Source organism: Apteryx mantelli, chromosome 28, assembly GCF_036417845.1.
Source record: "Apteryx mantelli isolate bAptMan1 chromosome 28, bAptMan1.hap1, whole genome shotgun sequence".
NCBI lineage: Eukaryota > Metazoa > Chordata > Aves > Apterygiformes > Apterygidae > Apteryx > Apteryx mantelli.
Window position 1 is genome coordinate 4,268,568 of NC_090005.1, and position 27,844 is coordinate 4,296,411.

At 42.5% G+C, this 27,844-nt stretch overlaps 1 protein-coding gene across 1 annotated transcript in view; it reads right to left on the bottom strand.

Moving 5' to 3' along the window:
* The window catches only part of TANC2 (tetratricopeptide repeat, ankyrin repeat and coiled-coil containing 2), a 248,609-nt gene that overhangs the window by 145,138 nt on the left and 75,627 nt on the right, over nt 1–27,844 (bottom strand). The window contains exons 4-5 of the mRNA XM_067311864.1: nt 9,272–9,343; nt 4,324–4,503 (exon numbers count right to left, since the gene is read on the bottom strand). Of these exons, the coding sequence (XP_067167965.1) occupies nt 4,324–4,503; nt 9,272–9,343 (252 nt within the window). The remainder of the gene's footprint in view (nt 1–4,323; nt 4,504–9,271; nt 9,344–27,844) is intronic.

Genomic DNA, 27,844 nt, shown 5'->3' on the forward strand with positions numbered 1-27,844 from the left:
TAGAAAAAATGGCCACAATTCATTTCTTCATTTTTCACAGTCTCCGCTTTCAGTGTCGGGACGCTTTTGGACTCCACACCTGCCAATTACTATCTGGCATTGCACGAAGAAAGACTTCATTAAAAACGCATGGAGCATTTCCACACACTGAAGCACTGCAAACAGTGTATTTGCATCCGAAGAAAGGACTGACAACTAGAAAAAAAACAACAAAAAAACCCCCTAATACGGCATTAGACAGACTAGGCTGACATGGGCTACATTTTGGAATGACTTCTCTCTTCTACTAAACTTTATGATCATAAAAGTCAGGAATGAACATTAAAAAAAAAAAAAGCTAATTTTAGCAGTCACTCTGGCAAAGCAAAATCCATAGCAAAATAGGGAGCATTCTTGGCTGTTTCATAAAAGAAAAAGAAATTCCAAGGGACAAAAATAACAGTGAGCAGATCTGAACACCCCCAGCACAACCCTGATCGGAGCCTGCAAATTGAAGGATACTTTTAAAACTGGAAGTATTTCAAATAAATAAATAAAGACCAAAACCCTCCCAAGCCCCCCAGGTATCACGTCATCAGCCTTCCCGAAGGCCCCACTTTTAACTAGATCGTTGTTCTCTTGTTTCCACTAAGAAGTTCTTTGCAGACCCTCAAGTTATAAGACAGAACTTAAGGCACATTTTCAAAGTCCTTATCAATTCCAAATTCCCACAGAAGACAGCTGAGCAAGAAAGTCCGACTCCAGGCATCCTTTAAAATACTTTCACGGCCCTTTATTTTCACAACGTCGCCCGGATCATCCTTCGCCTCCCGGACTCCCGCTCCTGCCGAACGGCCTCAACCCACCGCAAGCTCCCGCCGAGTCAAAGTCGCTTCTGCATTTTGAAGAAAACTCTTCCTCCTGCCTTCACCTTCCTTATGCCATTCCAAACTCATTCACTCCACTGCCACCTCTGTATTTTCCAATTCCTCTGAAGAAAACTCCCTCATATTTATTGCGGATATAGTATATGCTGCTTGAAACAATTATTTATGAATAATGATACCTAATCTCAAATACTTACTCCATGCACACGACTAGCTATTCAGTTACTTTTCGGCAAATATAACTTCCGTTTATGTCTATATGGCAAAGCTTGGTACCTTGCGAAATGCAGTAATAACCCACTCTTTGCCATCCAACAGTTATCAAATAAAACTGGTTTTTCATCTGCTCTTTTTAGCTTGCGTTTCAAACTTTTGCCTCTTTCCTGAAACAGCAGCCAAAGCTGTAGAAACTGGAAATCCAAATTTTTAACCGAGATTCCGGCACATTAATGAGCTCAATATTACTGATTCTCATCCAGTAAAATCAGATTACGATAAACATGCAACTGTTAAGAGAGATCTGTAACAAATACAGGTTACATTTAGTATCTTTTATCTGGTTTGACTTGACACACACACTCAAAAATGAAATTAAGTCACAGAAATGCAAGTAGTTTTGCTTTTTTGAGTATTCTCTCCAAAAAAAACAGTATCAGGTCACAAAAACTAGTGTAGTTATCACAGGTGCTTCCCAGCTGATGCACAGAGGCATTTGCAAAATAATGATTTAAACAGGCAGCCCATGATTTGAGACTTTACTTACATCATAAAACACAAAAATCGGGTTGTGGAATAAAATGGCAACATCCACTATCGGGGTCCTGTAAAAATGGTGCTTTAATCACATAGTGCTTCTTGTTTACGATCTCACTAGGCATCTTTCTGTAAAACCTCACCCCTTTAGCAAGCTGTCTAGAAAAACTAATAATTCCACTGTTACTCCTTTAATTGTTAGAAATGCTCATCTGGGAGTATTTTGTATCCATTCTCTATGTTAAATTAGCTCGCACGTGAAAAATTGCATAATTTCCTCTTTGTAATTACATATCTCTCTGGGTTGTGATTCTCCCTAACCTAAAGCTACTTATATAACTTGACTCTTACAAAATTTCCAAACTTCCAGACTCATTATTTCCATGTCGTCTCAAATAAACGGGGAACGTGGCACATTAAGACTCATAATTGCTTTCGAAAATGAAACATGCCATCGACTGCAGTTTGGGGGGATTGAGTTATCTGCAATTTAGTGTGGAAGCAGGCACAGTTCTGTAGATTTTACCCTCTCTCTGCTACTTTCAGCGAAACTTCAGCTTACTTCAATACAGTGCTGGAATTGACCCAAATCAGCATTTTAAAAGTAGTCTTAGCACCCCCTATGGCTGGTGTCACTTATCCTGCTGACCATTAGAGGCATTAAAGAAACCAGAACATGTAGTTACTGATTCTTTGTTCTTTTTAGGCAGGTAAAATGCTAAGCTTGCACTGATGTCATAGCAGTTTTCTTTGAACAAAAATGTTATTAAACAACCATGTAGAGACCAAATGCAGCCTCCTTAACATAAGCTAAAAAGGCGGCCCAGGCAAGCAACGAACGCCATCAAAGACAGTGATTTCGATCAACCCAGCTCCGTGAAGCGGCTACGAACACTAGCTAGGAGGTGGTTTCGTTAAGGAAAGCAGCAGTTGCGTTCTGTACAAAGGGGTAAACGGTAAGTGAACGCTCAGATATGGATGCAGTTTATATCCAGACACCTAAACGCAGGTGTGCAGATGTGAACAGTTGTTTAAAGTCCCATCAGAACCAAAGGAACATGGAAACCAGCTCAGATGGCCCTAAATTGGACACCTAGGGCTGGCCAGCTGGCTTATTCGTTAACTCCAGTGATTAGAGTCCTGCAGAGTACAACAGGAGTTTAAATAGCCGGTGCGTGGGAGGATGTCTACTTTCAGGCATCTTCATCTTAAAACCAAATCTGATCTTCGCTGCCATAAATTTTGGAACACCTACATTAGATGTATAGGTGGGGGTTCAGAAGGTTGGCAACACAAACCGACCATGGGCAGAGCTTAACACTTTTAAAAACGTCTTTGCTGGGCGACTCCCCAGAAGGGTTTCCCATGACCGGACAGCTAGTTTTCAAATATTAAAGGGAGCAGGAGAGTAACCAATTTGGAAAGCGGGAGGTGGGACAGGGAACAGCGGTGGAGGTGGCAGGGAGTCTGCATGAAGGCAAGACTACATTGGCGGGAGCCAGTGGCATTGGGGCATGCAGAGACGAGATAGATTCGCTATAAAGGTTTTAAAAAAATAAATATAGTTATCAGGGTGTCAGTGAGAGGGAAAGAACACCGTCTTCCTGTTGAATTTCTCATTTTTTTTGGCCAATCTATTTCTTTCTTGTTGCATTTATCTGTCATTTGATTAAAAAAAGGTTATAAAAGGGAGATGATTCGCTCCAAAGAGGGTTCTGGGCAGCAGACAAAGCTCTGCCCACTGAGCAGGGCACAGACGACGAGAGAGGGGAGTGAAACAGGAACGTTTTAGACAGCAGACAAACTCTTTTAACCTTAAAACAGGTGAAAGATGTTATTCGCTCTGGCTTTCATGGCTCTTGTGCGTCAAGTGCGCTCAGACCGGCCCTAGCCAAACCACAGAGCTTTGCTCACGCTGCTGAATCCTTTTCAATTTCTCCTTTCACCAGAGGGCAGGGGAAATAAAAGGTACAAAAGAAGGTCCCTTCTGCAAGCACAGATCTAACTACATCGGCTAAAAATTTTTTGGAGGTTTCCGTCAATATAAATGTAGTGACCTGGTTGATCATTTTTAAACATGGGCAGGGAGGAATGTCAGATTTTAGGCAAGAAGCAAGTTTCTCAAAATTGTTCCCAGTGGAAATACGATGTCAGGCTTTTACATGCACATTAGTTGCCAGGTTCTTTCGCAAATCCAACTACTTTAAAACGTTTAGGAGTTCAAATACCCAATCCCCGGAGGCGAGAGAAACAAAACAGTTTAAAAATACGTATGAACTATGAAAAAAAATCACTTTGTCACACTGAAACAAGTTTAGCGTTTTTCTGATGCATTCTTCTCTACGCATTAAAAATTTTAGCATAAAGTTCCTTAAAATTACTATAGCATTTTCATCATGCATAAGCCAGAATACAAAGTGGAACTAAAACACATTCTGCTACTACAAGAAATTTCCTAGCAAACCAGAGAATATTTGTAAAACGGAGGGATCATTTTCAGAATAGAGAAATTTCTCCATCAGAGCGACATCCAATCCATTCCTTAAACTCCTCTGATCCTGCAAACGCTACGGTTTTAGACTACAGTAGGTGACACAGTACACAAATGCTGACTTGCATGCAGAAGCTTGCTCAAAGAGTTTTCTTACAGATTTTTGCACCAATGGACCTTAAAAGCCCCACGGAACTTATTTAAAGTCCTTACCAGTTAACTTCTTCACAGGTTGGAGCCGAACACTGATAGACTGATGTGTGAGTAAGGGGGAGGATGGAAGAGAGCGGGACATGCCCTCCATAATCCGAATGTGCTGCATACCTTCGGTCACTGGGAGTGGAGGAATTGCGTAGTCTGGTTCAAAAGCACAGTCGTTCTCTGTGGAGGTGCCTAAGAGGATGAGAAACACAAAACAGAACGGCTTAGAAGGAAGGGAAGGAAGTCTACCGCTTTCACCATTGCTACCAGAGGACCGTCGGGGCTGGGGTGAGTACGGCCGGGGTGACATCTCACTGCACCTCCCTCAGATGCCTGCAGACAGCGGCAACGGCTGCTTTTGCACCTTCACCTCGGACAAGCTGGGTACTTCCCGTGAAAAAACGGCATTTCTGTAACAGCATCTCCTTAGGTTACGGACAGCATAACCACAAAGCGTTTATGTGGACTTTTTTAGTTAGAGAGTCCTAAAGTCACCAGTTTTAAATATCATTCAGACACAGCAATAATCCTTCTACTGTTTTTGGCGTGTTTAGATTGTGGCTTTCTCCTATAAAAAGATCAGGTTGGTTTAATTACATTTTCTCTTCATATTTTGCTAACACTTCTTATTTATATAAAGCCTTTGGATTAAAACAGCTTTCATACGTTCTTTGAGCAAGAAAACGTGCTGGCCTCCCATCTGCCAGGTAGTATGGCAACCAAACTCAGTGCCGCCTGCCAGGGAAGCATCAATCTTCAGGAGCTGGTAGCTTAGATCTTGGAGAACAGTCAGGGAAGGCAGTGGTAGCTTAAAGACAGACATGTAAAAAGATACTAGGGGTGGAATAGGCAAAGGTCTATTTGAGATGCCTACACGAAGAGAGAAGCCTTAGGAAAAGAGGAGGAGCAAATAAAACCCTCTACAAGCAACCACCCCAACAACTCTCCATGGAACAAACTTGAATGTAAAGAAGTACCGAGGCCCCGACAAGCCTACATGGGGTTTACGTGACTACTGACACACATGGGAGACAGTCAAGTAACGTGACAACAAGCAGAGATTCAACATCTTAAATCTTAAAGGCACATTCTTGCTAACTATTGCACCACCTGTTCTTGAAAAAGGAAGGGACAGTGTTTCTGAACCAGCAAGAGCTTGGAGCCTTAAATTTTTCCTATTTGCTGCAAAAGATGGAAACCTGTGATCCAGAATACTTGGTACTCTGCCTCTAGGCACAAAGGTTCTTAACCTTATAGAGTTGACTAATAATGTGCAAGACCATCTTAAAAGCGGTCACGTTGATATTCCACTACAAATAATGTAACAGAATTACACTCGTACTACACCTTTAACGGCTGCATTTTCGCTTTTAGTGCCAGCTACTGTTTTTCCTCTATCAAGGCAATTATTGATTTGCATTGGATAGCTCTGTGTGGTTCTCAGTGGCTTGAATAAATATATTTAAAAGAAAGTGCAACTCCTAGGCAGTGAGTAGACAGAAATTGCCTGTGGAGAAGACAAACGGATAAATGCTTTCAAATCCCACTGTATGCAGTGCAGCATGTGGACAGGACAAACGAGGTTGCTTCAAAAGACACGTGCTCTCCAGAGCAAGCCTAGGTCTTGCACTCATACAACAACCAGGACAGTGCTGCTGCTCTGCAGACTTCTAAAGCTGAAGTTCGATGCCATCTCGGTTCTAAATTTCAGCTGGCAATCAACCAAAAGAGGCAGAGGGTCTACTAATGCAGTTGGGCATAGTTTTTCCAGGAAGGCATAATTTGATAGCACGCTGCTACAATAAAAAAATGTTGACTTCTTTCAGCTGTGCATTGCCAATTGTAATTACTGGCTCCATATATAGCTTATTTGACATAAGCTGATACAGGTCCTTGCTTTTTTCGGAAGGGTTTTTGCAAGCTGGACATCTCTGCTGACTCTGCAAGCCTATTCGTAACGTGTCCCCAGTGCTAGGCCCAGAGCTAAAAGGTGAATGAATGCAAAGCACGGGCATCAGTGCCAAATTTGGCATTCGCAGATTGGGTTGGCATTGACAAAAAGGATCTACAAAGTTTTTTTTTTAAAAAAACATACCTGGCACCAGACACAAAAAAAAGATTTGCCATCACTGATAATGATTCTTAAAATCAAAAGTTGCAGTTTCTTCAGACTATATTTTTAGTTTCTGTTGAAACTATAAACGCTATATATCTTACTGCGCTTAAAGCTCTGGGAAAGATCTAAAGGCTCTGGGCGTTTTACTGATTATTACAGTGCAAGTCTGCGGCATCTTTGACCAGCTTCTGGCACTTAGCTAAAATTGGGAGCAACTGGGGGCAATATCTTGCACAGGAAAAAAACTAATGGTAGCAGCTTTGCAACATTATCAAAAGTATTTTCCCCTCTTAAAATCCTCAGATGCTTTACAAAATAACTCACAGAACATCCACAACATACTCATACGAGCACATTTCATCCCACGGATGTCAAGATTTTCTCATCTTGCTGGAGTAAACAAACAAGCAAAGAAAGAAATTGAAATATTCTTAAATTTGTTTCAGTTCTCCTCTGAACTATACTTAAAGAGACTATCAATATAAAGTGTATATCTGAACCAATAAGTTATTTCCTGAAGTATTCCAAGATAATTAAGCTTCGTAAACAGATTCAATACTTGGGCATCCCATACTGCAACAGAAATTTTAAATAACAGGGAGATTACTGCCTCGTCCCAGTTGGCTGGTTTATCCGAGCATAATAAGATCCCTGAACCCCTCCTTAGGGAAAATGCTTGTTAACGGATGCAGACAGGTAGGAACTTATGCATGTGGAATTGGGCAAGGTTAGAGATGATCCTTCTACGGAGTAAGGAAGCCTTCTCCTCCTCCTCGCAGAATTTGCATGGGATGAAAGAAAGGGTTAACTCCAGGCTTATTAAAGTAGGAGTAGAAGAAGGAAATGGAAAAAGCTCTCCCTTTTCCTTCCCCTCCCGACGCAAGGAGGGAACAAAGCAAGGCAGAATTGATAAAGCTACTGGGTTTTTTTATACAGCAGCACCATGCTGTAGCAGGACACACGAGCAACCCCAACATGTGAGTTTTGTCATGTGCAAAAGGCAGCTGAGGTCTCCAGTCACATCCGCTGATCTAGATGGAAATATTCAGTGCAGAAGCTTCTGTTTCTTGGAGAAGTAGGAAGGGTTTTTTGCATGTTGCCCTTCAGCTTTTCTCTCCCCCCTATTTCCATCCACACTAAAACTTCCTGTTAACTATGGCTATTCCTAGAGTCACGCAAAGCAAAGTAAGTGAGCTCCTCGTGAAGGATTACGCTGTTTACAGCGTTGCATTTTAATTTAAACTGAAATAGGTGTGTCTTTTTTGGGCAAGTAAGTATTTGCCAAAAAAAAAAAAAAAAAAGGATTTAAGGGTTTCCTCAAATGAATATTTTTCCACAGCAACCCACGATTCAGAGTAGCAATGCAGAAATGCAGGCTGAGGGAATACAGTATCTGAAACGAAGGCACTGCAACCCAGCCAGCCAGTCTGAGATCAGCAGGCTCATCTAGGCTGCTGCATCTTCTAAAAACGAGCTTACAAAAAACCCAAACAAACGAGAACATGGTAAGGACTAACTGCAAAGAAAGAGGCCTTTGAAAGTTAATACCACAGGAACTTTACTTGAACTAACAGCGTTTGGAAAAGGACTATTCATTTTGTATTCTCTAACGAAATCACAGAACGCCAATGCGATTTGAAGGCAAGCTCTCGCTAGAGACGTGCGGTTATAAATTCCCTTGCTTCATGCTTATTTCAATTCTTCTACTTTAACACATGAAATTTTAAAATAAAATTAAAGAGAGCCTATGTTAACAAAGCAGTTTCAGTTGCTGACGTTTCACAGGGTTTCATGGTTTTAGTTCTGAACTCCTATTCCCCCTAATTCTGATTACAGGCTTCAATCACTTGGAATAATTTTTGCCTGGGCAACCCTGGAGTATTGCCAAAAAAGAACAATGCTCTGGAGAATATGTCTCTATAATAAGTCATTAGGACACCATGACAACAACAGAGTGGAGTCTAAATTAAAGGAAAATTATTGCTGCAATCTGAAGCAGAAAATGAGTCAACACATAGAGCACCTACTAGAGAGCCATGTTTCCATAGGGCGCTTTATCAGTCTCGTGAGCGGTGTAAAGATACCTGCATTTTCACAAGCCTCATAAATGAGCAAATACTTAAAACTTTTTAAGTAAGCTGCTTCTAAGGATACGTAAGCCGGTCCAGAGCTAAGAGCTGCTGGAGTCAGTGACAGCTCTCCTTGCTACGCAGCCACAGCGGTGACTTTAACCACCGAGGCTGTTGTGAATTGTGGGTCCTCAACAAGAGTTTGTAGAATCAGTATTTAAATAACGTAAAGTCTGTTTTTACTCTATGACTTTCTTCCTAGGACCTCCTGCTGCCCTGCTCCTGTAGGATGAACCAAAACCAAGCTGGTGGTGTTCAAAGCAGCTCTGAAACCCCCCCGGAGGAGAAGGCACAGGTCCTGTCTCTCGTCACATCGAGGGGTTTTGCGGGAAGGGCTGAACTGGTTATTGAGAACGCCCCGGGGTCTCTCCTTTGCAATCGGGGAGGAAGGCAGGAGGTCACTGTACCCCCCTCGATTTGCTCTGGCACGCGATGAACACCTTTTACACCACCTCAGGTGTAAAGCTCTGTCTCCGACTGTAAAGCGGAGGTGCAACGCACTTCGCCGTGCCAGAAATTATGCCAAACGCTTTCAAACTCTAAAGAGAGCCAGCTTCGTGCTCTGAATATTAGCAAATTTGCACCTATTGGAATGATCACAATGGTTACAGGAATGCCAGAAGAACAGACAGCCTACGAAAAAGAGAAAACGGATGAATAAAAGGCCAAACAAATGAGAAATGAGTCTCTGCAGGAGAACAACACTCATGTTTACCTTGCCCAGATCGGCTCTGGCGGGAGTCTACACTTGCCTGTCTTCGGTCTGGTGGCTCCTCGCTCCCTCCATCTGCACGAGAACCAAAACAGCAGAGGTAGAACATGAGAGTGGACAGGTCAGGCAGACGCAACTCCCCCTCGAGCACCATCGCCGCTCTTGGGGCGACCGCACGACCGAAGGGCAAAGGGGCCCTGGGACAAATCGCTAACTGACTCCTTTGCTCTCTCTTCTAGTTCCTCCCTCGCTCACTGCAAATGAAATCTGTACGATCCTCAGGAAAAAAAAAGGAGGCTTTAAAAAAATTTTTATTTATTTATTTTTTTAATTTTTCCTACTGACCCCACAAAGGTTTGAATGAAATAGAAACCAAATTGCGCATCTCCAGTTAGTTCCTTCACTTTGGACCGTTTTTAGCAAAATATAAAAATATTAGCATATGATGAAATAGGTCCAGAAAAATAAATAAAAAAAAAAAGAACATTCTAACATTCTTTTGAAATTGTTTCCCTTTAAAATTATTTGTCAGCTAAAAACTGAGAAGTCAGGGAGGAACAAGAACGCTGTTCGTTATATCCTCTTGAAACTGTTTAGGAAGGCAGCTACAGTTAACGAGTAACAAATCCATCCAGATGGACGTAGAGGGGGGCATCGTGCACAATATCGCACAATTAATTACACGCTGCTCTTCATTGATCAGCTGACTAGATTAGAAACAATAGATACGCGCATCAATACAGATGTTTGAGCACGTGGCGCATGCAAGGGGAAAGCAGAGCGGAGTCTAGCCACGCCAATCGTTAAAAGCAAAACCCAGCATTTAAAGCGAAGGGTGCAGGGAACCTCACGGAGCAGGGGGAGCTTTCACGACCTTTACAAACAGTTTTGAAATAACGGAATTCTTACAGAGCCATTTTAGCTAAAAACCCAATAAGCGATTTTAGCGTTTATACTTTTTGATGATGATAAAAGCGGTATTTGATATACTTCTATATATACATATAATCAAAGGTTGTTCTTTTTAAAGGGGAAGGGTGTTACGCCCCCAAATCAGTTCGACTTTGTCAGCTCACATTATACGTGAATTATATCTGCTGCCTGGTTTGCAGGATAAGTTGTATATGGGAGCATAACCGTAGAACTGCTAAGGTGACCGAAACGCAAGTCTTGATCGCCCAAGAAAAGCAAGACCAGAAAATGGGCTACGGAGAGGTTTCTTTTCTCCTTTTCCTCAGGCCTCAGTTTCACCTAAGCAACGCTGAGGCCTCTTGAGCGGGTGCCAGCAACGCAATCTTGGGTCACCTTTGCATTTTCCCCCATCATACGACAGCTGCACATAAAGGGCAGCTTTCTAAGCAAGTCAACGTGACCTACAGAGTCCATCTCTCACGTCAACGGCGCGTGCTCCAACAAGCCTTTCAACCTGCCCGGTGTCAGGGACACCACAGACCGTGCCGTTTTCCCAACTCATTTCTCTATTCTAGTTGCAAGCAGGATGAGACCTTGCAAATATGACTGCAGCTTTGACAGGTCCAAGGAGCCTTCGTTAGCTGGGAGTTACTCTCTTGGGGATGCTTACGCCAAGCCTTCCTACAGTTCAGCTGGCATAAAATAGTCTTAATCTAATGGAGGATAAGAGACCAGTATCTCCATATTTTTACTTGTAACACGCAATGCTGTTCTTGAACACTGCTTCGCATACGGCTGGAGTCACCATCACTAAAGGCCCCCTGGCTACGAGCCCAGATTGACAACCTCTAAGTCCCGAGGAAAACAAATAAGCATCTGAGCTCCAAACATAAATACACAATGCGAGATAATTGTGAGGAACCAAAGTTTCAGAAGACCAGCGCCAGAAATAAAAGGTCACCGTATTAAAAGCAGGGGGGAAAACCCTGTACCTATCAAAAGCAACATAATCATTAGCAAAAGGCGACTCAGTTGGCTTTTTGGACAGTCACCATGAGAGATGCTAACTCCACACCTTGCCAGGACGGTCAGGCTAATGCACAGGCTGCTCTGGGACAGCCTTCCCCCGCCGGCACGGAGCTGCCTGGAGGCTGGATCCACAGAGATGCAGGGTCGTTTGCAAGACAGCATTTGGGGCATCTCCTCCATTATATGGCCTTAGATGAAGGTCTGGTGGAGATGGACCACGTGGCCCGCTCCTGCCAGGACAGTAACCATGGAGGTCTGCACAGGCAGCAAGATTCAGCCTTGTTTGCTTATAGGATATTAGAAACCCTCTGAAATAAGACTTCAAAAATCTAATTCAGTTTTTGCTCTAAAAGCGGTGGTAAAAAGAAGGAATGTTTGGCGACCTGAAATGGGTTTGCAGGTTTTCCTTGAGTTCATGGACTTTTTACATAGTTCTTTGCAGTAAGATTTAGAAAATAGCACAAGTCCCACATATTTTAGTCAAATACTTTTGAACGGCAAAGACAGTTAATACTTCATCATGTTAATAATACGGTTTCACTATCATAAACAGATGTTACAAATTAACTTTTAAATGCCTTTATTCTAACATAGCTCAAAGAGCTAAAAGACTCTAATGTAGGTCTGAAAAAGACGCAAGAGTTTTGCAAGTCAGTTAAAAAAAAAAAAGTTTACAAAAGACTTCAAGGCCTAATTTTGGCTTAAAACACGATACCACAACAAATCAACATTGCTGGGTAGTATGAACCCTGGAGATGAAGGAACAGATCAAGTATAGACCCATGCTCACTTCAATTTTTCTTTCCTTTTGCATAATTGCCCTGGGCTGGTCACAGCTTCTAAAGGCCATTTAGGATGGGACACAATCAGGATTTGAGAGAAAGAGTGCTTAAAGTAGTGGAAAAAGGCCACAGACTGTGGCATAAGAAATCATATTATTCTAATAATGCCACTTTATCACTGTGCAATCCAATTCCTTTCCGATATCTTGAATTATTGAAAATCTCCACTGAGCTACAGCAAACAGAGGAAAAAAGATGAAGACTTCTGAAGTCAAGGCTTCAAAGCACACATTGCCCTCGTATCCTCAGCATGGTTTTAATTCAAGAGGAGCAGCGCTATTTAACACCAGGAAGGTTGACCCTGCCTTCGGTAAGGAGTTAATGCAAGGTGCTGTTTAGACAGAGCACTTTTACCCAGGACCTTGCCAGGCACCCAAATTCCAGTTGCATTTACTGCAACCGAATATATCTAAGGGACAAGCAGGCTCTTTATTTTAAGAGAAATAGCTTGGCCCCAAATGGGTAGATTCTGGTCTCTGGGAAGCCAGCTTCCCAATTGAAGTGAAGCGGTTATTCTCTTCGTGCACAAACAAAATATAAGCCGGCAGCTTCAAAAGAGGTAAGACCAAGTGACCAGAGGTGGTCCTGTTCAAATGCTTCGTGTATAAGCGGGAATTAATCTACTTAAAATCACTTGGAAGGTCTGGATACGGAATTCACTTGGATATAACAAAAATAATACTTGTAATAAAAACAAACACATGCTCTCTTACTGCATGAGAATAAGCATTGACCAAGATGGGCCAACGTTACATTAACCAGACCTTGAGGTACTGCGCTTTAACCCTCAGCAGCAGGAGGCAGAACGGTAACAACTCGCTCGCAAACGGTGCCGCGTGAGGGCAGGAACTGCTGTGCAGAACTTATAACCCGGCCGAGACGTCTCGGGTAATTTGCAAGTTATACGGCGTAATAAGGGCGAGAGAAAGACCGCAGTAAATCACCTCCCGGAGCCGGCCGCGAAGGGCAGGGAAGGGCGGGCGAAACCTGCTGACTCAGCGCGCGTCCTGCCTTTCGCCCGCGTCAAGTCGCGCTCAGCCACCGCCACCGCCCTCCGTGCGGTTGCAGCAGAGACGGGGGCGCGGGTGAAGCAACAACGTAATCCAGCGGGAGTTCTCGAAGCCCCCCTATGGCTTTTCAATATATTCGGAGACCAAATATAAGCAGCGCAAAGCTTTCCCGTCCCACACGTACAAAAGCGCATGCATGCATATGCGCGCATCCTTAATGGGTGTAAATAAAACCACAAGTTCACTGCACCAGCCTAAGGCAGCCAGGTGCTGGTTTTCCAAGCCCTTTCCCCTCCAGCCTGGGGACTGCTGACCCCCCCCATCTGCCCTTCCCTGCGTAATCCAAGGAAAAGCAGCAGCAAACACTGGAGCATCCCACCGGGCTGCTCTCTGCTGCAGGCAGGTCACCGTCTCCCCCCCAGGCAGGAACTGGGAAATGAAGAATGCCTCCAATTTCGATACACATAAATAGGAACAAATCAAAGTCAGGTAGCGAAAAGGCTGGTGCCTATAGGATTTCAGATGTACAGGGCAGAGGCTTGCAGGAAGGCAGGGATCAGCCCTTGCTTAAGAGTTGAACGATGGAAGTGTTTAATCGCTCCATCTTTGCTACAAATCAAAATTTTGAGCACATCCCACTCCCTGCAGCGGAGCAGCAAGGTTACTAGGGAACAATACCATACAATTACATAATTAAAGAGTTATCTTAATGTACATGGGGAAAAAAAGGGGGGGGGACAAATTACTGTTGCTAAGGGAACATTAATTCTCACACTTTCCGAGTGCTCAAGTTCGCAGCGCTGGTAGTGTTCGTCTTCGGGTGCATACCAGGACTCTCAGTCAAACACCACAGCTATTGTATTTATGGGGGATTTGAGGCATCTGGTTCTGTTTGAGTAATATTATTGACAGGGAGGAACTACCTGCTACTCAGACAACAGTTTGCCCAAATGAGCACTTGCCAGAGCTGCAAACGACTTAGTTACTGTGAAGATTTTAAACACGGTGAAAGACCACGGATAGGCACAAAGCCTTAGATCCAACATCTCAAAGGCTTCCTCGAAGTCTGCTGGTGGAGAAATCATTGCTAGAAAACACACTAGCTGCGTTAATTGAAAATAAGGATCGGAACAGACTGGGATGAATCTGGTTCAGGAGCTTCTGAAGATGCTTCCACGAAAACAGGGAGCTTTCGCTAACGTCCCAAGGGAAACATGAATGACACAGTAGAACGTGGACACAACAATCAATATCATCTTCCATCTAGCACTTAAAGGAAGGAAAAACTTTTGACATCTTTTCTTTTTAAGTAACTTAATCTAAGAAAAGCCACCAAGATTTATGTTATTTTAATTTCCAAAACGTGCCGTCTCATTCGACAGGTAATACCCCCCCAGCTACCCCAGGCAAATGCCGGGGTCAAAATTCCAGGGAGGCCCCTCCGAGCATCATACAGCAAGCAACTAATTACTATTAATTCCTTCTCTTAATTACAAAGAGCTTAAGCAATCACCACCGCCGTGTTGAGCAGCGGCTTCAGAGCAGCAGTCTCGTGTTCAGAACGGGTCTGAGAAGCGCCTGCTCCCCCTTCATCCTTGCCCGCTCCCCCCACCCCAAATTCTACCGCTTCTCCCAGTAAAACCAGTGACACAGCAAATCCTCTCCAACGCGTGCGGCTGCGGGGTGCTTTGAAGGGACTGAACATCTCTTCGATTCTTTCTCTTGTGGGTTTTTTTTTTCTCTGACAAAGCAGTTTTTAACGCAGGAAAATAAAAGGGTGGGTCAGCCTTCTTCACGCATGCCGGGAAATCTGCTGCAAGAAGCGACTGCATTAGATATGCCAGTGCTCTAGCAGCAGTTGACAGCGAGTGCTCCGTTATAACAGCTTTTAAATCAATACTTTTTATATATATAATATGTATTTTTATATATATTTTATATATATTTTATATATATATCTGCAGCATATAAAAATTGCATGTGGAAAAGGCAGAACACTCACACAAAGCCAGTCCAGGAGTTAGCACCTGATTTGATTGCAGCCCAGCGCGTCACCCCCGCAGCGAGGAGGGCGCCTGCCGTGCACGGTGCAGCACCAGGCGAGGTGGCTCACGCCGGCCATCGGGATGTTAAAGCACAGACGCAGGCAAAAAAAAAAAAAAAAAAAAAAAAATCCAAAGGTCGGCGGGGATCTGAGCACGCCGGAGCGGTGCCGGGACCCGCGGGCATCGCTGCTGCCGCCGCGCGCCTGCTCGCTTCCCAGCCGCCGTCTCGGCTGCCCTGGGGAGCCGGCGGTGGGCTCAGCCCAGCGTAGGAGAGCTAGTTGCAAATCTTTTTCTCAGCGATCCCCGTGGATTCGAGCCAGCCTAAGTAATGACATGTTCTAAATGCAACTGCCTGTTATTCTCCCGGAGGTGATTTATGCCTGCAAAGAGGTAAAAAAAACCGTATGCAAACGGAGCAGCAGGGAAGGGTGGACGGAATACGTTACTCGGAAGAGGAATATTTCAGCCCAAATCCCTCCCTTGTTATTTAGTTTGCAAGGGCAGCCTCTACTTCAGAAAACAAATATAAAACTTTATAAGATCTCTATTAACTAACCAACAAAATGAAAAAGTACCTGGCACAACCACATGCCTCCATGGGGGGGGGGGTGTTGGGGTGGACGGACGGACAGGATTTTTAGTGCAATGCAACTCTGTTATTAAAGGCCACAGCAATTCAAAGAGCGCCAACCTTTACTCTTTCCAACACTGAACCCCGTACGAGCATCTCTGATCATTTACGCAACTCATAAAGGAAATACAAACTCTGCTGTTGCTGCGCAGAATTACTCCCGCGCCACTGAGGTTAAACATACCGGTTTCTGCAAGCTAGTGAATATTCATCTCTTTTGCACGCGTTACATTAACGGGTCCCTATCCGAGCACACACCGGCGGCAAACAGGTCTTCAGAGCTAAGGCGAGGAATGAAATTTCAAAATGCCAGAAAGGGAAAAAGCACCCCTCAACCGTATCAGTACCCTCATCCAAGAAACAATTATGCAAAACAAGGGGAAAATTAAATCATGGAAATGTTTTCATAAATTTATGATTAAATTTGGTAATTACTAATACATTCACCACCAAAAGACTTTGTTCCCAACTTTTTTTTGCAAACAAAATGCTCATACTGGAAATAGCAGACCTTGTGTTTCAAAATGTTTCATCTAAAGTGGAAAATTAATATACTTTTAATACAGATAAGTATTTTTACCTTATTATATTTTAAATATAGTCCCACAGGACATTTGAGCAGTATGCAAGTGAGGAATCAGTGTTGAAACAGGGTATGCATCGAGTCCTCCGGGGGTCGAGAATAACCTTGAGTACCATAAAATATGCAACATTAGACACAAATTATTTCTGGAGTCACAGCTCCAGCGGGGCAAGATGGAGTTCAAAAACAATACCAAATTAATGAACTTTATTAACACTCCTAAAGACCAGAATATGAGTAAACGCCGCGGCTAGTTTATTCCATTCAAGCTTACAAAATTACATTACAGAAAATTCTCCGTAATTATAAAAGATGTGTACTTCTTCTAACATCATGCACTTCAAAATGCCATTAATAAGTACATTAGCTAAGTCAATAAACAAAGCCCAGCTAACTTCAATACCTGCGCTGTATCAGAGCTCATTAAGGAGCAATCTAACGAACAGCAAGCCCTCTGTAGTCACAACATCGTTCCCTAATTTGTCCAAATGGCCGTAAGAAAGCGTAAAACCACATGTACGGATGCTCTGCGTAGCCACGGTGAAAAGAAAAGAGAAGCGAGCACCTCTGCTCAGTTTGTAGTCGCAAGATTCTTTGCTCAACTTTGAAAATTATAAGCCTCATCCAGCGTTGTACTTGTGCTCCTTGTGCTTGCTTCCTAAGTTTATTAAAAAAAAATTGTAAGAGTATGTTTTCATGTTGAGGATTTCAGTGGTTTTTATTTTTTAATCCATAGGCTTTAAAAAAAGGAGAGAGTTTGAAAGAGAGATGATCTTTTATAGAAGAGATTCCTAAAATTCACCGCGACTTACTTTCTCTCATGTAGACACCCTTAAATGGACCACGGAGACACTAATTCTCCTCCTTAAGAAGAGGCTGTTCAGGGCACCAAGAAAGGACAGGACTCAAACTCAGCATGAGATCAGCTTAGTGAGGCAAATTTTCAAAAGCACTGCACTTGTTTCGACTCCCTAATTGCCACCGATTTTCAGTGAAACTTGAGTTCTTAAATCCCATCCATGCTTCTAAATTTCTACTAAGTAAGAAATCTCAGTTAACAGAATTACTCAGATAAAATACAGTGAACATTTATTGTTCAAGTCTTCAGTATTTGTCTCAAACTATTTTGATGAGCAATCTTTATCTATGGTTATGACAAAGGAGAGAGGTAGCCTTGCTGAGGGCCCTGTTTTAATCATTTAAATAAACATAAAGTTGGTCTTCTTGGAAAACTACATAAAAGTTAATGGGGCAGTGCAGCAAGTAATCAGCTGAACATAATGTTTACTGTCACTAAAACAGAAACGTACTAATTTGCAGCAATCTAAGTGCACCAACTTGCAATTATTTTTCAGAAATTATGTTTCAAGCTCCTATGGGGGCAATGCAGGATCATCCAATATAAGCAGATGAAAGATCACCACTTGCAGCTTTCATGGAGAAGACAAATCAGAAGCACCCAACTCCTCCAGGAGACATCGTATGGAAGCACAAATGTGCTAGGGAAAGGAGATGGGATTTTATCCACTTGCTCTGCAAAGGGTGAATAACCCCTCCTGATGGTTTGAAGCAAGCTGATCAAGCTATCAAAATAAGAAATAATTTGACTGATGTAGCAGTCAAACACTCTTTCTTTTACAAGACCTAGGTAAAGTCAGATATTGGACACAGTATTGATTTGACAAAAGAAAGAAAGTTTTTCTCAAGTACTTGCTCGCCAATTCTAAAATAGTAATAGTATTTCGTTAATTGTTTTTAAGGGATTTAAAATGAGCATCTTATGCTTAAAAGCTTGACATAGAAAGCACAGTGAACGATCAGGTATTTATTTCAGAAGATTAAAATACCTGCCATACTATCGAGGGCAGAGAATATGATCGTGATAATTCATTTCCAGCAGAATCCAAATGAACCATCCAGCAAAACATTACTATGGATCATTTTGCATCGTATTTCCAACTCTCATTTTTGTTCTGACTGGTAGGTGAAGATCTTTTGTTAACCTACCGTGACGCTCAGAAGATAAATGAGGTAAGCGGGTGAGTGAGGTATGTTGCCTCCGCAGGCTGTCAACCCGGACCTTCTTTGCCCTGAATTTTTCTTTCTTCAAACCAAACAAAAAAAAAACCCACCTGAGCAATTTCTAAAAGCCCAAAGGGTCTTTCCCAAGCATTTCTCTTTCACAAATGACAGGTTTTTCTTTAGCGAATCAGCATTATATCATACAACAAAAATGCAGCTCAGAGCTGAGGAAAACCCTTGGGAATTTAAGCTTCCAACATCTGCGGCACAGACACCACGTACTAGAGAGCTGGTATGAAAAGCAACTCCGTTTCAGGCAACACGTTCAAGCTGGTGCCTCGTTCCCTGCTGGTGCTAATAGCGACTCGGCAGGCAGCTTGATCCCCTAATTTGTAATAGATGTCCAAACGGGCTTCACCTGGAAGAGCAGAGCAGCTCTTGTCCCTTCTTTCCCCACTCCAGAGCGGGATTTCACATTTGCTTCCGTTGCTAACTTCTTGGAGATGGATAAAGCATGTCCCTTTCTGGGGAGGTGATGTGGCTTCGGTGGCCATAGTCCCCCCCAGATGCTCCGCCACACGTGGAGGGTTTTTCCGACTTGTTGTGACCCTCCGTGCCTCCAACACAACCCACAGTGGAGCTTCCCCTGGGGAAACACGGCTTCAGGTGGCCTTATTCAGTGTCCCAGGAGGTCCTAGGAAGCATAATCCAGGCCAAAAGTTAAATGGAAAGAAAGATATGAAAACAAATGTGTTTTCATTGACATTAAAGCCCAATTTTTTTATTTTTATTTTTTTCGGAACAAAATATCACTCTAGCCATTTGAAAGATGCAGCCTGCTACATCTTGAGATAAGGAGCTCCTGATCTCAAACTTAATTAGCATAGAATTAATTGTGGTGTTAGCATATACATACAGAACGGTTTCTAAATTGTTACACTTTCCAACTGGAATAGATGCAATGCCTATAAATGTAGCAGGAAAAAAAAAAAGAGGGAACTTATGAGAAAAATAACGCACGTCTTTTGCAAGGCAATCGAAGATCAGCTCTACAGACCGTGCAGTCATTCAGTTCTCTAAACCTCACTATGAGCCAGGCAGATCCTTCGTTCTGCTTGCGAGACCTTCCAGTACTCGGTATGGGCGCGCATGCGTGTTAGCGAGGAGGAAACAGGGCAAGAGAGAGAAAAAGGAGGATTAGCGACGACCGACTTCTGAATTCCCTCCTTGTCATCATGGACTCAACGTGCTTTCGCTCTCCAGCTGCAAATTATAAAATACTTGTATGCTTTAATAAGGCTGTCTGGGGCCTTTAGCAACCACAAGCATTTTGAGCTTCAAAGAAAAGGCATGACAGAGAGACTGATTATTCCAACTGGCTAAATATGTCAAAATGTAATTAACTAAAAACAATTAACAATACACACGACATGTCTCTCTCTTCATCTGCTAGAACAAGAGTTACCTAGTTTTAGCACGAGGGCAAATTGCATCTTCAGATTTGTGCGCGCTCCTCTATTTAAGAGCTCCATCAGCATTTTAGAAGGACGTAGCTGTGGTCTTCTGTCCTAAAACCAGCTGAGAAATTGGTACAAGTGACTGAAGCACAAAATCCAGATTCAAAAGATGAGGTTGCTCCGATGACAGGCAGGGCTGCCAGCGCTCTGCAAGCCGCCCGCAATGCTGGAAAGCAACGGAACGGAAGGACGAGCAGCAGGAGCTTCTGCTGCTCCGGCTCTCGTCAATGCTTCATCCCGGTGCTGCTCCGGCTGCAAGTCCCCGCTGTCACCTGCCGACCCCAAAGCTTCGTCTACCTACACGTGCTTAATTCAACTCCCTTGGTTGGCTGCACTGATTCAGCGACACCTTACAACGGGAGATTGATTTTTGGCAGAGCATACCAGCACTTTTCTGCTCCAGTTTGTCACCGTTACTACGTAGTTTGAAACGACGGGCTTCCAGCTTCAAGTGCGCGTGTGACAGTGACAACCGCATTGTCACCATTGAACGTACTTGGGCACGCTGGTATAAAAACAGTATCGTCCTCCAAGCAGTGGTGTGTCTTTTAGTTTTGAAGAAAGTCATCAAACTTGCGTCTCAAGCTGAGCGTGCTAGCAAAATTACAGTAAGATAACTAAGGAAGAATAAAAGAGAAAAGAAAACCAAAAGCCCATCTAAAACCCTTACATTCCTCAGCATTTCATTATTTTCTAAAACAGATGTAACACTGGATATTTGTTTCCACCATCGGCTGTTGTTGCATTCTGCCCTCCTATACTGCAGCTGAATTATTTCCACTGAATGCACTACCAATGTGCTTTCTAGAAACATGTTACAGCTTTTGATTAAAGTTATTTCCACCACAAGCAACCATAAGCCTTCTTCCAGTCTGTGATGTCCTAAAATCTGAATATCGTAATTTTAAAAGTTAAGCTTAAACACTGAACTAGCAATAACGTGACCCATACGAGCTGTAGAATCACCTCTCTTCTGGCTCCTGAGGTTCTGAACCATAACAGAAAAATCTTCACAGATTTATGTGGTTATAATATATGAGATTTTTTCAATGGCCTTTGAACTTAACTCACAGTCACCTACTTAAAGCAATTATGCAGTAAATATAAAAAAAGGTCAACTATTCTATTTAGATGGAATGAGGAATTATTTTAAATAATTATTTTCTAGATGCCACTCAAACAGCAGCAGTTAATATATGCCTTTAAAAACAAAGCAAGACAGGACTTTAAATAATTATTAACTATGCAAGAAATTCTATCTGAAAGATAAAATGCCAAAGGGAAAGCAACATATGCATACATAGTATTACGTCCCTACCAGTTTTCCTGTTGAGCTATTTCTATACATTCCTACACTAATTTTAGCTGGCACATTTGTCTTGAATTCATACTTTAACATCAAAAGCCAAACTAGCTAGACATGCACAGTATTAACGAAAAGAAAACGATGCAACTTCCCTTGCGAAGCACGGTATAAGCAAAGTTAAAAACGCAGTTACAATATTGTGCTTTCTGAAGTTACAGAGCAACCAGTGGGCCATTACATACGGCTTGTTGTTTGCTTTGTACAATGCCGAATTTAGCTCTGAGAAGGCAAACGGGTCCGAAAAGGAAAAGGAGGAAAAGCAAAGTGTCAGTACATCCCCTCTGCTTGTCCAGCGACACGTTTACCCCTGCCGGAGGATGCCATCGCAGTTTGTCACTGCACAACCGGACTAAACGCGCTGCTGTTGCATCGTATGCAATATCATAAACTGCTTTACAGAGACCGTACATAAATCTTCCTAATTAAGACAATTACAGAAGCCCTTTGCAGTAAAATTGTTTGATTTATCAACCAGGAGATAGAATCACTCTAGTGCTAGCACATTACGCAAGACAGCTTAGAAACATTTTCTGCCACTTACAACGATGCTGTGGATTACTTGCATCCTAGAAGGTAAGGATGCGTTCCCTTCTCCTTCATCGCTTTTGAAAGAGAAGGATGGATTTGCAGGAAGGCCAAAAAGCTGCTAGAGTTGAGTAAATAATTTTAGAAAAACTTCTCACGTATCAATATGCCAGCAAATTTCTGCTACGTAAGCTATCCATTAAAAGGGCACATGGTGAAGAAGCATCTAGTTTAAGGTGTTTAATGTCACGAGTACCAGTGGTTTAACTAGGGTGCTGCTTCTTCAAATTTTATCCAAATGCAAGTCAAAAGAGCACAGATCAGTGCAACTGATCTGGCATCTAAAGAAAGCAGAGTTTTACTCTAATCATATAATGCTATTAATATGTACAGCAACACAAATACTCTTATTATTTCCAGATAAGATACAAACCTACAAATAAAGATTCTTACAGAGACAGATAATGTAATCAGAAACAATTAATGAGAGTTTCATTTGAAAAATAGTTTCAATGCAGCTTGTTTTTAAATGATGGGAAACAAAAAATAATTGCACTATGTTAAAAACCCTCAATTTTTCACCTTAAAAATTGGTTAAAAAAAAAAAAAGTAAAAACAGCCTGATGCTTTGTTTTCACATCTTCTGCCTGTGCTTATCTTACCACTACAGATGCAAGCATCTGATGACAGCAGATGGCACAAGACTCAGAAGCAGAAAGCCTGGCAGTGGTTAGGTGAAACCTTAAAATGTCAGGAAACTTTGCAAGGAAAAGACAGTGGCAGCAAGAAATCCCAGGGCTCGAGCGCCACGCTGTCAGGCAGCAGGGCTAACGGCTCACGAACAAACCCGTATATAGGAATATATGCAACACGGCAAAGAAACATCAAGTTTCCAAACCACGGGTTGACCTTTCACGTTAGATGAAGGACGATTCAGAACCGTCGGTCTGAAGATGTTTCGCTGCATTTGTTTCTTTTTCAGACAAACTCCCTCCTCTTTCCCTGTAGGAAAACAAGCCAGCCAACGGCTCCCGCCACCCCAGTAACCTGCCACACACCAAAGGCAGAAAGGTCTGGACAACCAGCAGGACAGCAGCACTACGCATCTTGGAGACTTGGAGATGTGCAAGAGTCCTTCAGGCAAAGTTACAACATACCGAATCGCGTCCAGACGTCTAGGTTTAAGGCAGATCCTTGGAGGTTCATTCGACACCACTTCTGCAAAGCACAGAAGTTCCTCTGCGGGCCTCAATCGGGACAGATAACTGGTTTTGCACAGTAAAGGTAGTTATAGCTGGTACTTTATATTCCCATCACCAAGGGATGAGCACTGACCCATAAGCAGAGGCGCATCCGTGCTGGAAAACCTCCCGTGTGCCTGTCTGCTGAAGAATTGCTTTCTCCCATCCTTCACACCCAGCCTCACCGTTACAGCCGGGATTGAAAAGGAAAGGAGGGCTCACAGGAATCATGCATCTTGGAGAACTTCGGCAGGAATTTCCATTTTTGCCTTTAAGTTCTCTCCATACGTTTACACGCATGAAAGGACTGGTGAGAAAAGCCCTCAGACCACGGACTGAGCAGAGCCACGGCGCAGCCGGGGCGCACACCTACCACCAACCCGGCACAGCTGAAATGGGGCTTGCGAGCTGCAGAACACGACCGAGACCGGCCACAGAAACCTACTTTTTACCCTAAAAGTGGGATCTAAATCCCAAAGTGGACAACTATTTGACTGTAGTTTTCCCATACCTGGGATGGAGACCAACCTTCGTGGACAACATCTGACACTGTGCTGCTTCTTCAGCTAATATTTCCCTTAATTATTATTATTATTTTTTTTTTATCCTAGGGCTGTCCAACTTTCCCTTCAGTGTGACTATTTTGGTTACAGGGTGCATTTCTTCCTCCAGAATAATTTCGCTGACCACCTTCTGCAAATACTCCCCTTGTATAGATGTGCTTGTCAGTACAGCTTAATTTAACTGCTATAAAAGCAGATTATTTTGTATCAACATAACCCAGACCAATAGATGAGGGTTTGAACTAAATCAAGAAGACCCACACAGAAAAGTTTTCCCAGTAGTTGTGTTGGTTTATGTTGTTAAAACTGTTTGGGATCGCGCCTGTGACCAGGCCTAGCCGTCACCTTGCATTCATTTCAACTCTCTTCGTTAGTCCCTCGCGCTGTCCTACCACCTGAAGGAGGTGTAAATCACCTGCTAAAAAAAATTGTTTATACTTATCTTAGTTTTGCTCGGCAATTGAATACCGAGACTGTCGAGCGTTTAATTTAATGAGGCCAAGTTTTGCATAGCATTACATTATGTCAAATAATTACACTTAAAAATTACTGCTATAGAGAAGATTTTGGAAGAACCTGTTAGTGCTAAAATTATTCTACTTACATAGACCAACTTTGAAGTGTATTAATGGAAGTTTGCAGGGAAACATCTGTTCCGCTGATGAAGTAATGACTAAGTTCTCACTTCAGCTTCCTCGAGCAGGCAGCTATTATAAAGCTAGAAAGACTAAGCGTATAAAAGTCATGAAACGCAGAAAGTCACACCACACAGTACACAAACAGGTGAAATTATAATCAGAATTCAACTGATCCACAATCTGTTTTCAACAGCTCTTGGTCTTTAATAAATGTTTTAAAGAGACCCAAAGGCAAAATTCTGAAGAATTCCTGACACCGTGACTTGTTTGCTAACAGGAAATATTACATGATCAAACTAATCTGCAGATTTCAGATAATAGAACATTTAATAATATACTTTTAATAAGTTTTGACTCCTCAGAAAATATAAAGGAGCAAGCAGTACATGAATGCTCAGACTAGGAACGAGCAAAAAGCTGTCCTCGATGAGATGAGAGAACAGCCCGTTTTTCAGTTTTGTACCTCATTTCCCAAATTCATATTAGATTACAAGTGAAAAAAAAAGAAGCGACTGTCCCAATTTATTTCTCACGCTCCAAAAAAATCCACCGTAGATGCTGGCACTGTTGAACGCAGAGGAAGATAACACCAGGTGACTGAAGAGACTCCAGCCTGCCCCTCACATTCGGGTATTATTGCCCATTAGCACAGAGCCCTGCAAACCGCCAACCACCACAGCAAGGTCAAGAGAAAAATTTAAAATACCTTGAGATAGACTGATGCACATTTGTGCCTAGCTTAGTCATAGGGATGAAAGGAGATTTGATACAGCAATAATAAACTTGAAAGCTTTGTTGCAAATAGGGAGCAGAAGTCAAAGGGAGGAAAGCGCAAGCTGAATACATAATGGCAAAATCATGTCAAAGTATTTCATTTTAATGGGCAGGTACAAATTCATCTGATTATCTAGGGTTTTTTTCAGGCTTTCATAGAGCCAGCTTCTTTAAAAGAAAGAACACGTAATAACTCAAGTGCATTGCACATCACAATAGAAATATCAGAAAACACTCTACCTTATTTTCCCTTATCTATGTAGGTCTACAAAGCTAACAGAAACAAACATTTGTTTTCTGAAAGGCAATTTTCAGACCTCTCAAAAACAGAGGGTATAATAGTCTTCAGCGGGAAGCCAGCCAGCGTAGCTAACACATTAAGGTTATCCTAACCATTTTTTGCAAGAGCTTTTTTCTCATAGAGAACTGGGTGACAATGTATATATGCACGCACGCACACATAGCTGCTTTCCTATTTGAGAAATTCGCTTTTTAAAATATGATTAATTTTAAAATCCAGGAAGGCCCATTAGGTATTCTAGCCCAATTTCCTGCAGTGTAGAAGCCACATAATTTCATTCAGTTATGCTTTGACTAAAACTATCTGCCCCGTCTACCACCAAAAAATCACCTCCCTTCACTTAGCTCCAGTGATTATTCATCCTGTTAAAACACTGCGCCTTCTTCGTAATTTGAAATTCTCATTTCAGCTTGTGTTCTCTGCTATATGTTATATATTCCTGGGCGAGATTAAGCAGTCTCCTGGCACCTGGTACTTCCAAACCATCAAAATATTTGTACGCTGCCGTGAAGTCGGCTCCCGCCCTCTCTGATAAACTCAACACCCAGAAATTTTCATCTTTAAGACTATGGAATAATTTCCCCATACCTCGAACTTACATTGTAGCTTTCTGTATTCTCTCCAGTTTTGCACCAATGTCCAAGATACTGTTTTCTCATTTGCAAGTACCTGTGTGCATGCTCATATGCATGAGTTTGAATTGGATTATACCGTCATTGGGGTAATTAATAGCAGTTCATCAAGTAGTTTGCACCCCCAAGTATCTGCCCTAATTTCCCCTGCATTCAGCACTCTGAGCCTTTGAAACGTGTGAATTTTATCAAAATCAAGACCCCACACAACCCCAGCAAAAACACTCCATGTGATAAGCAGTTAGCCTTCGCACTAATTTTGGCTTTAAGATTGGCTTAAAAACAGACTGTGGCTCATTTTAAAACATCTAAAATACCTTTTTAAACAAAACTTTAAAACACCCAGAACACCTCCGCCGACAAAAACCCCACAGCTATTGCAGGTATAAAGAACTAAAAAGCCATATGCTTCCCGAGACATTTTACATACAGGTACTTTACACAACTGGCAGGAGCCGCTACCGAACCGACTTTTCTTATGATTCCCAGCACACAATTTTCCAGCCTGTTAAAAATACTGTCTGGCACTTGAGAGGAACGTGGCAAACCATTAACAACTTGCACTACACAGATCGCTTGAATTATATGATAACCACCACATAAATGTAAGTGTGTGTGTGTGTGTGTGTGTGTGTATGTGTGTGTATATATATATATATATATACATGGCGCTACTGAATTTAGGCAAGCATCGAACAAGCAGAACCGAAGTCGCTCCCACGATGAACGTGAGCGCACCGCCCGCTTTGCTGCTTAAAACAAACTCACCCCTTTCACCATCTTTGCAGACGCCGGTGGAGAACAACTGGGCCAAACTTCGGGTAAGTTATACGGCACCAAATAACGACAGAGCTGCTGCTCTCCTCGGATCAACCCCAATCCTTTTAATGGAGCTAAACTGCTTATACAGTAAACACGTACCATAAGCCAGCTGCGTTACTGTAGCGATACGGTCCGACCGCTCGCCCGAGAGAATTCAGCTCTGCACAGATAAGGCCTCCCACACTTAATCCCTGCATCGACATTTATGGACAAAACGGAGGCCTTGGGTTGTCTGGCAAGCGAAGCTGTTTGCACAAGCCCAGTTACCTCATTCACTTCGCCGTCCCCAACGCGTACCTGGCTGCTCTGCGGTATCGCTCGCAAAGCAGAAAAGTTACGTACAGTAATAGCCATAGCCTTTCAAAACAGATTACCTACCGCTTTTAGATACGTATTAACAAAAAAAAGGCATAAGAATCAAAGCCACTCGCAGCCTGGCCCCCCGGCTCGAGCGTCAGCGTAGGGGTTAGACCCCATAAAAGTAGCAGACTGAGGGAACACCACTATTGGTTGTATCCAGTTTACACATATATGACTTGCAACACAATAAAAATTAAAATATTGATAGCAGGTCGAAGTCATATGCCAATTGCACTATCCTGGTAAAAATGCACGTAAAATATATTTATTTTGCTTTCTAAAGACAAAAAAATATCACTTTGCTGCAGTTCAGAAAGGTCCATCTTATTCCCAAATTCTCCTTGGTATTATACTACAGAGAGCTTCAATTCCTCAGGGGGAGGAGGGGAAGGAATAGCAAGCAAAAATAATAATTTGTTAACATTCAGTTGTAGTATGATCTGTAATTACACAAAAATAGCATCTTCGTTATACCTAACTCTTCTTGCATTTGATAAGTCACACAGCTGCTTGAGCACCTAATGAAAATTGTGTCTTTCTCAAATAGTTACAGCTTGTATTTAGGTTAGCTAGAACAGTCGAATACACTACACGGCCAAATTCAATCTTTTCTGCTTAACTGCCATCAAGCATTACAGCAGGCCAGTAATCAGATTTATTCATCTCCACTGCAGGACACAGGGATACTGACTGGCAGCCCAGCTCAGTCTGCAGATTTCTTATTACCACTAGTAGCGTAACAAAAACAAATGAATCCCTGAAA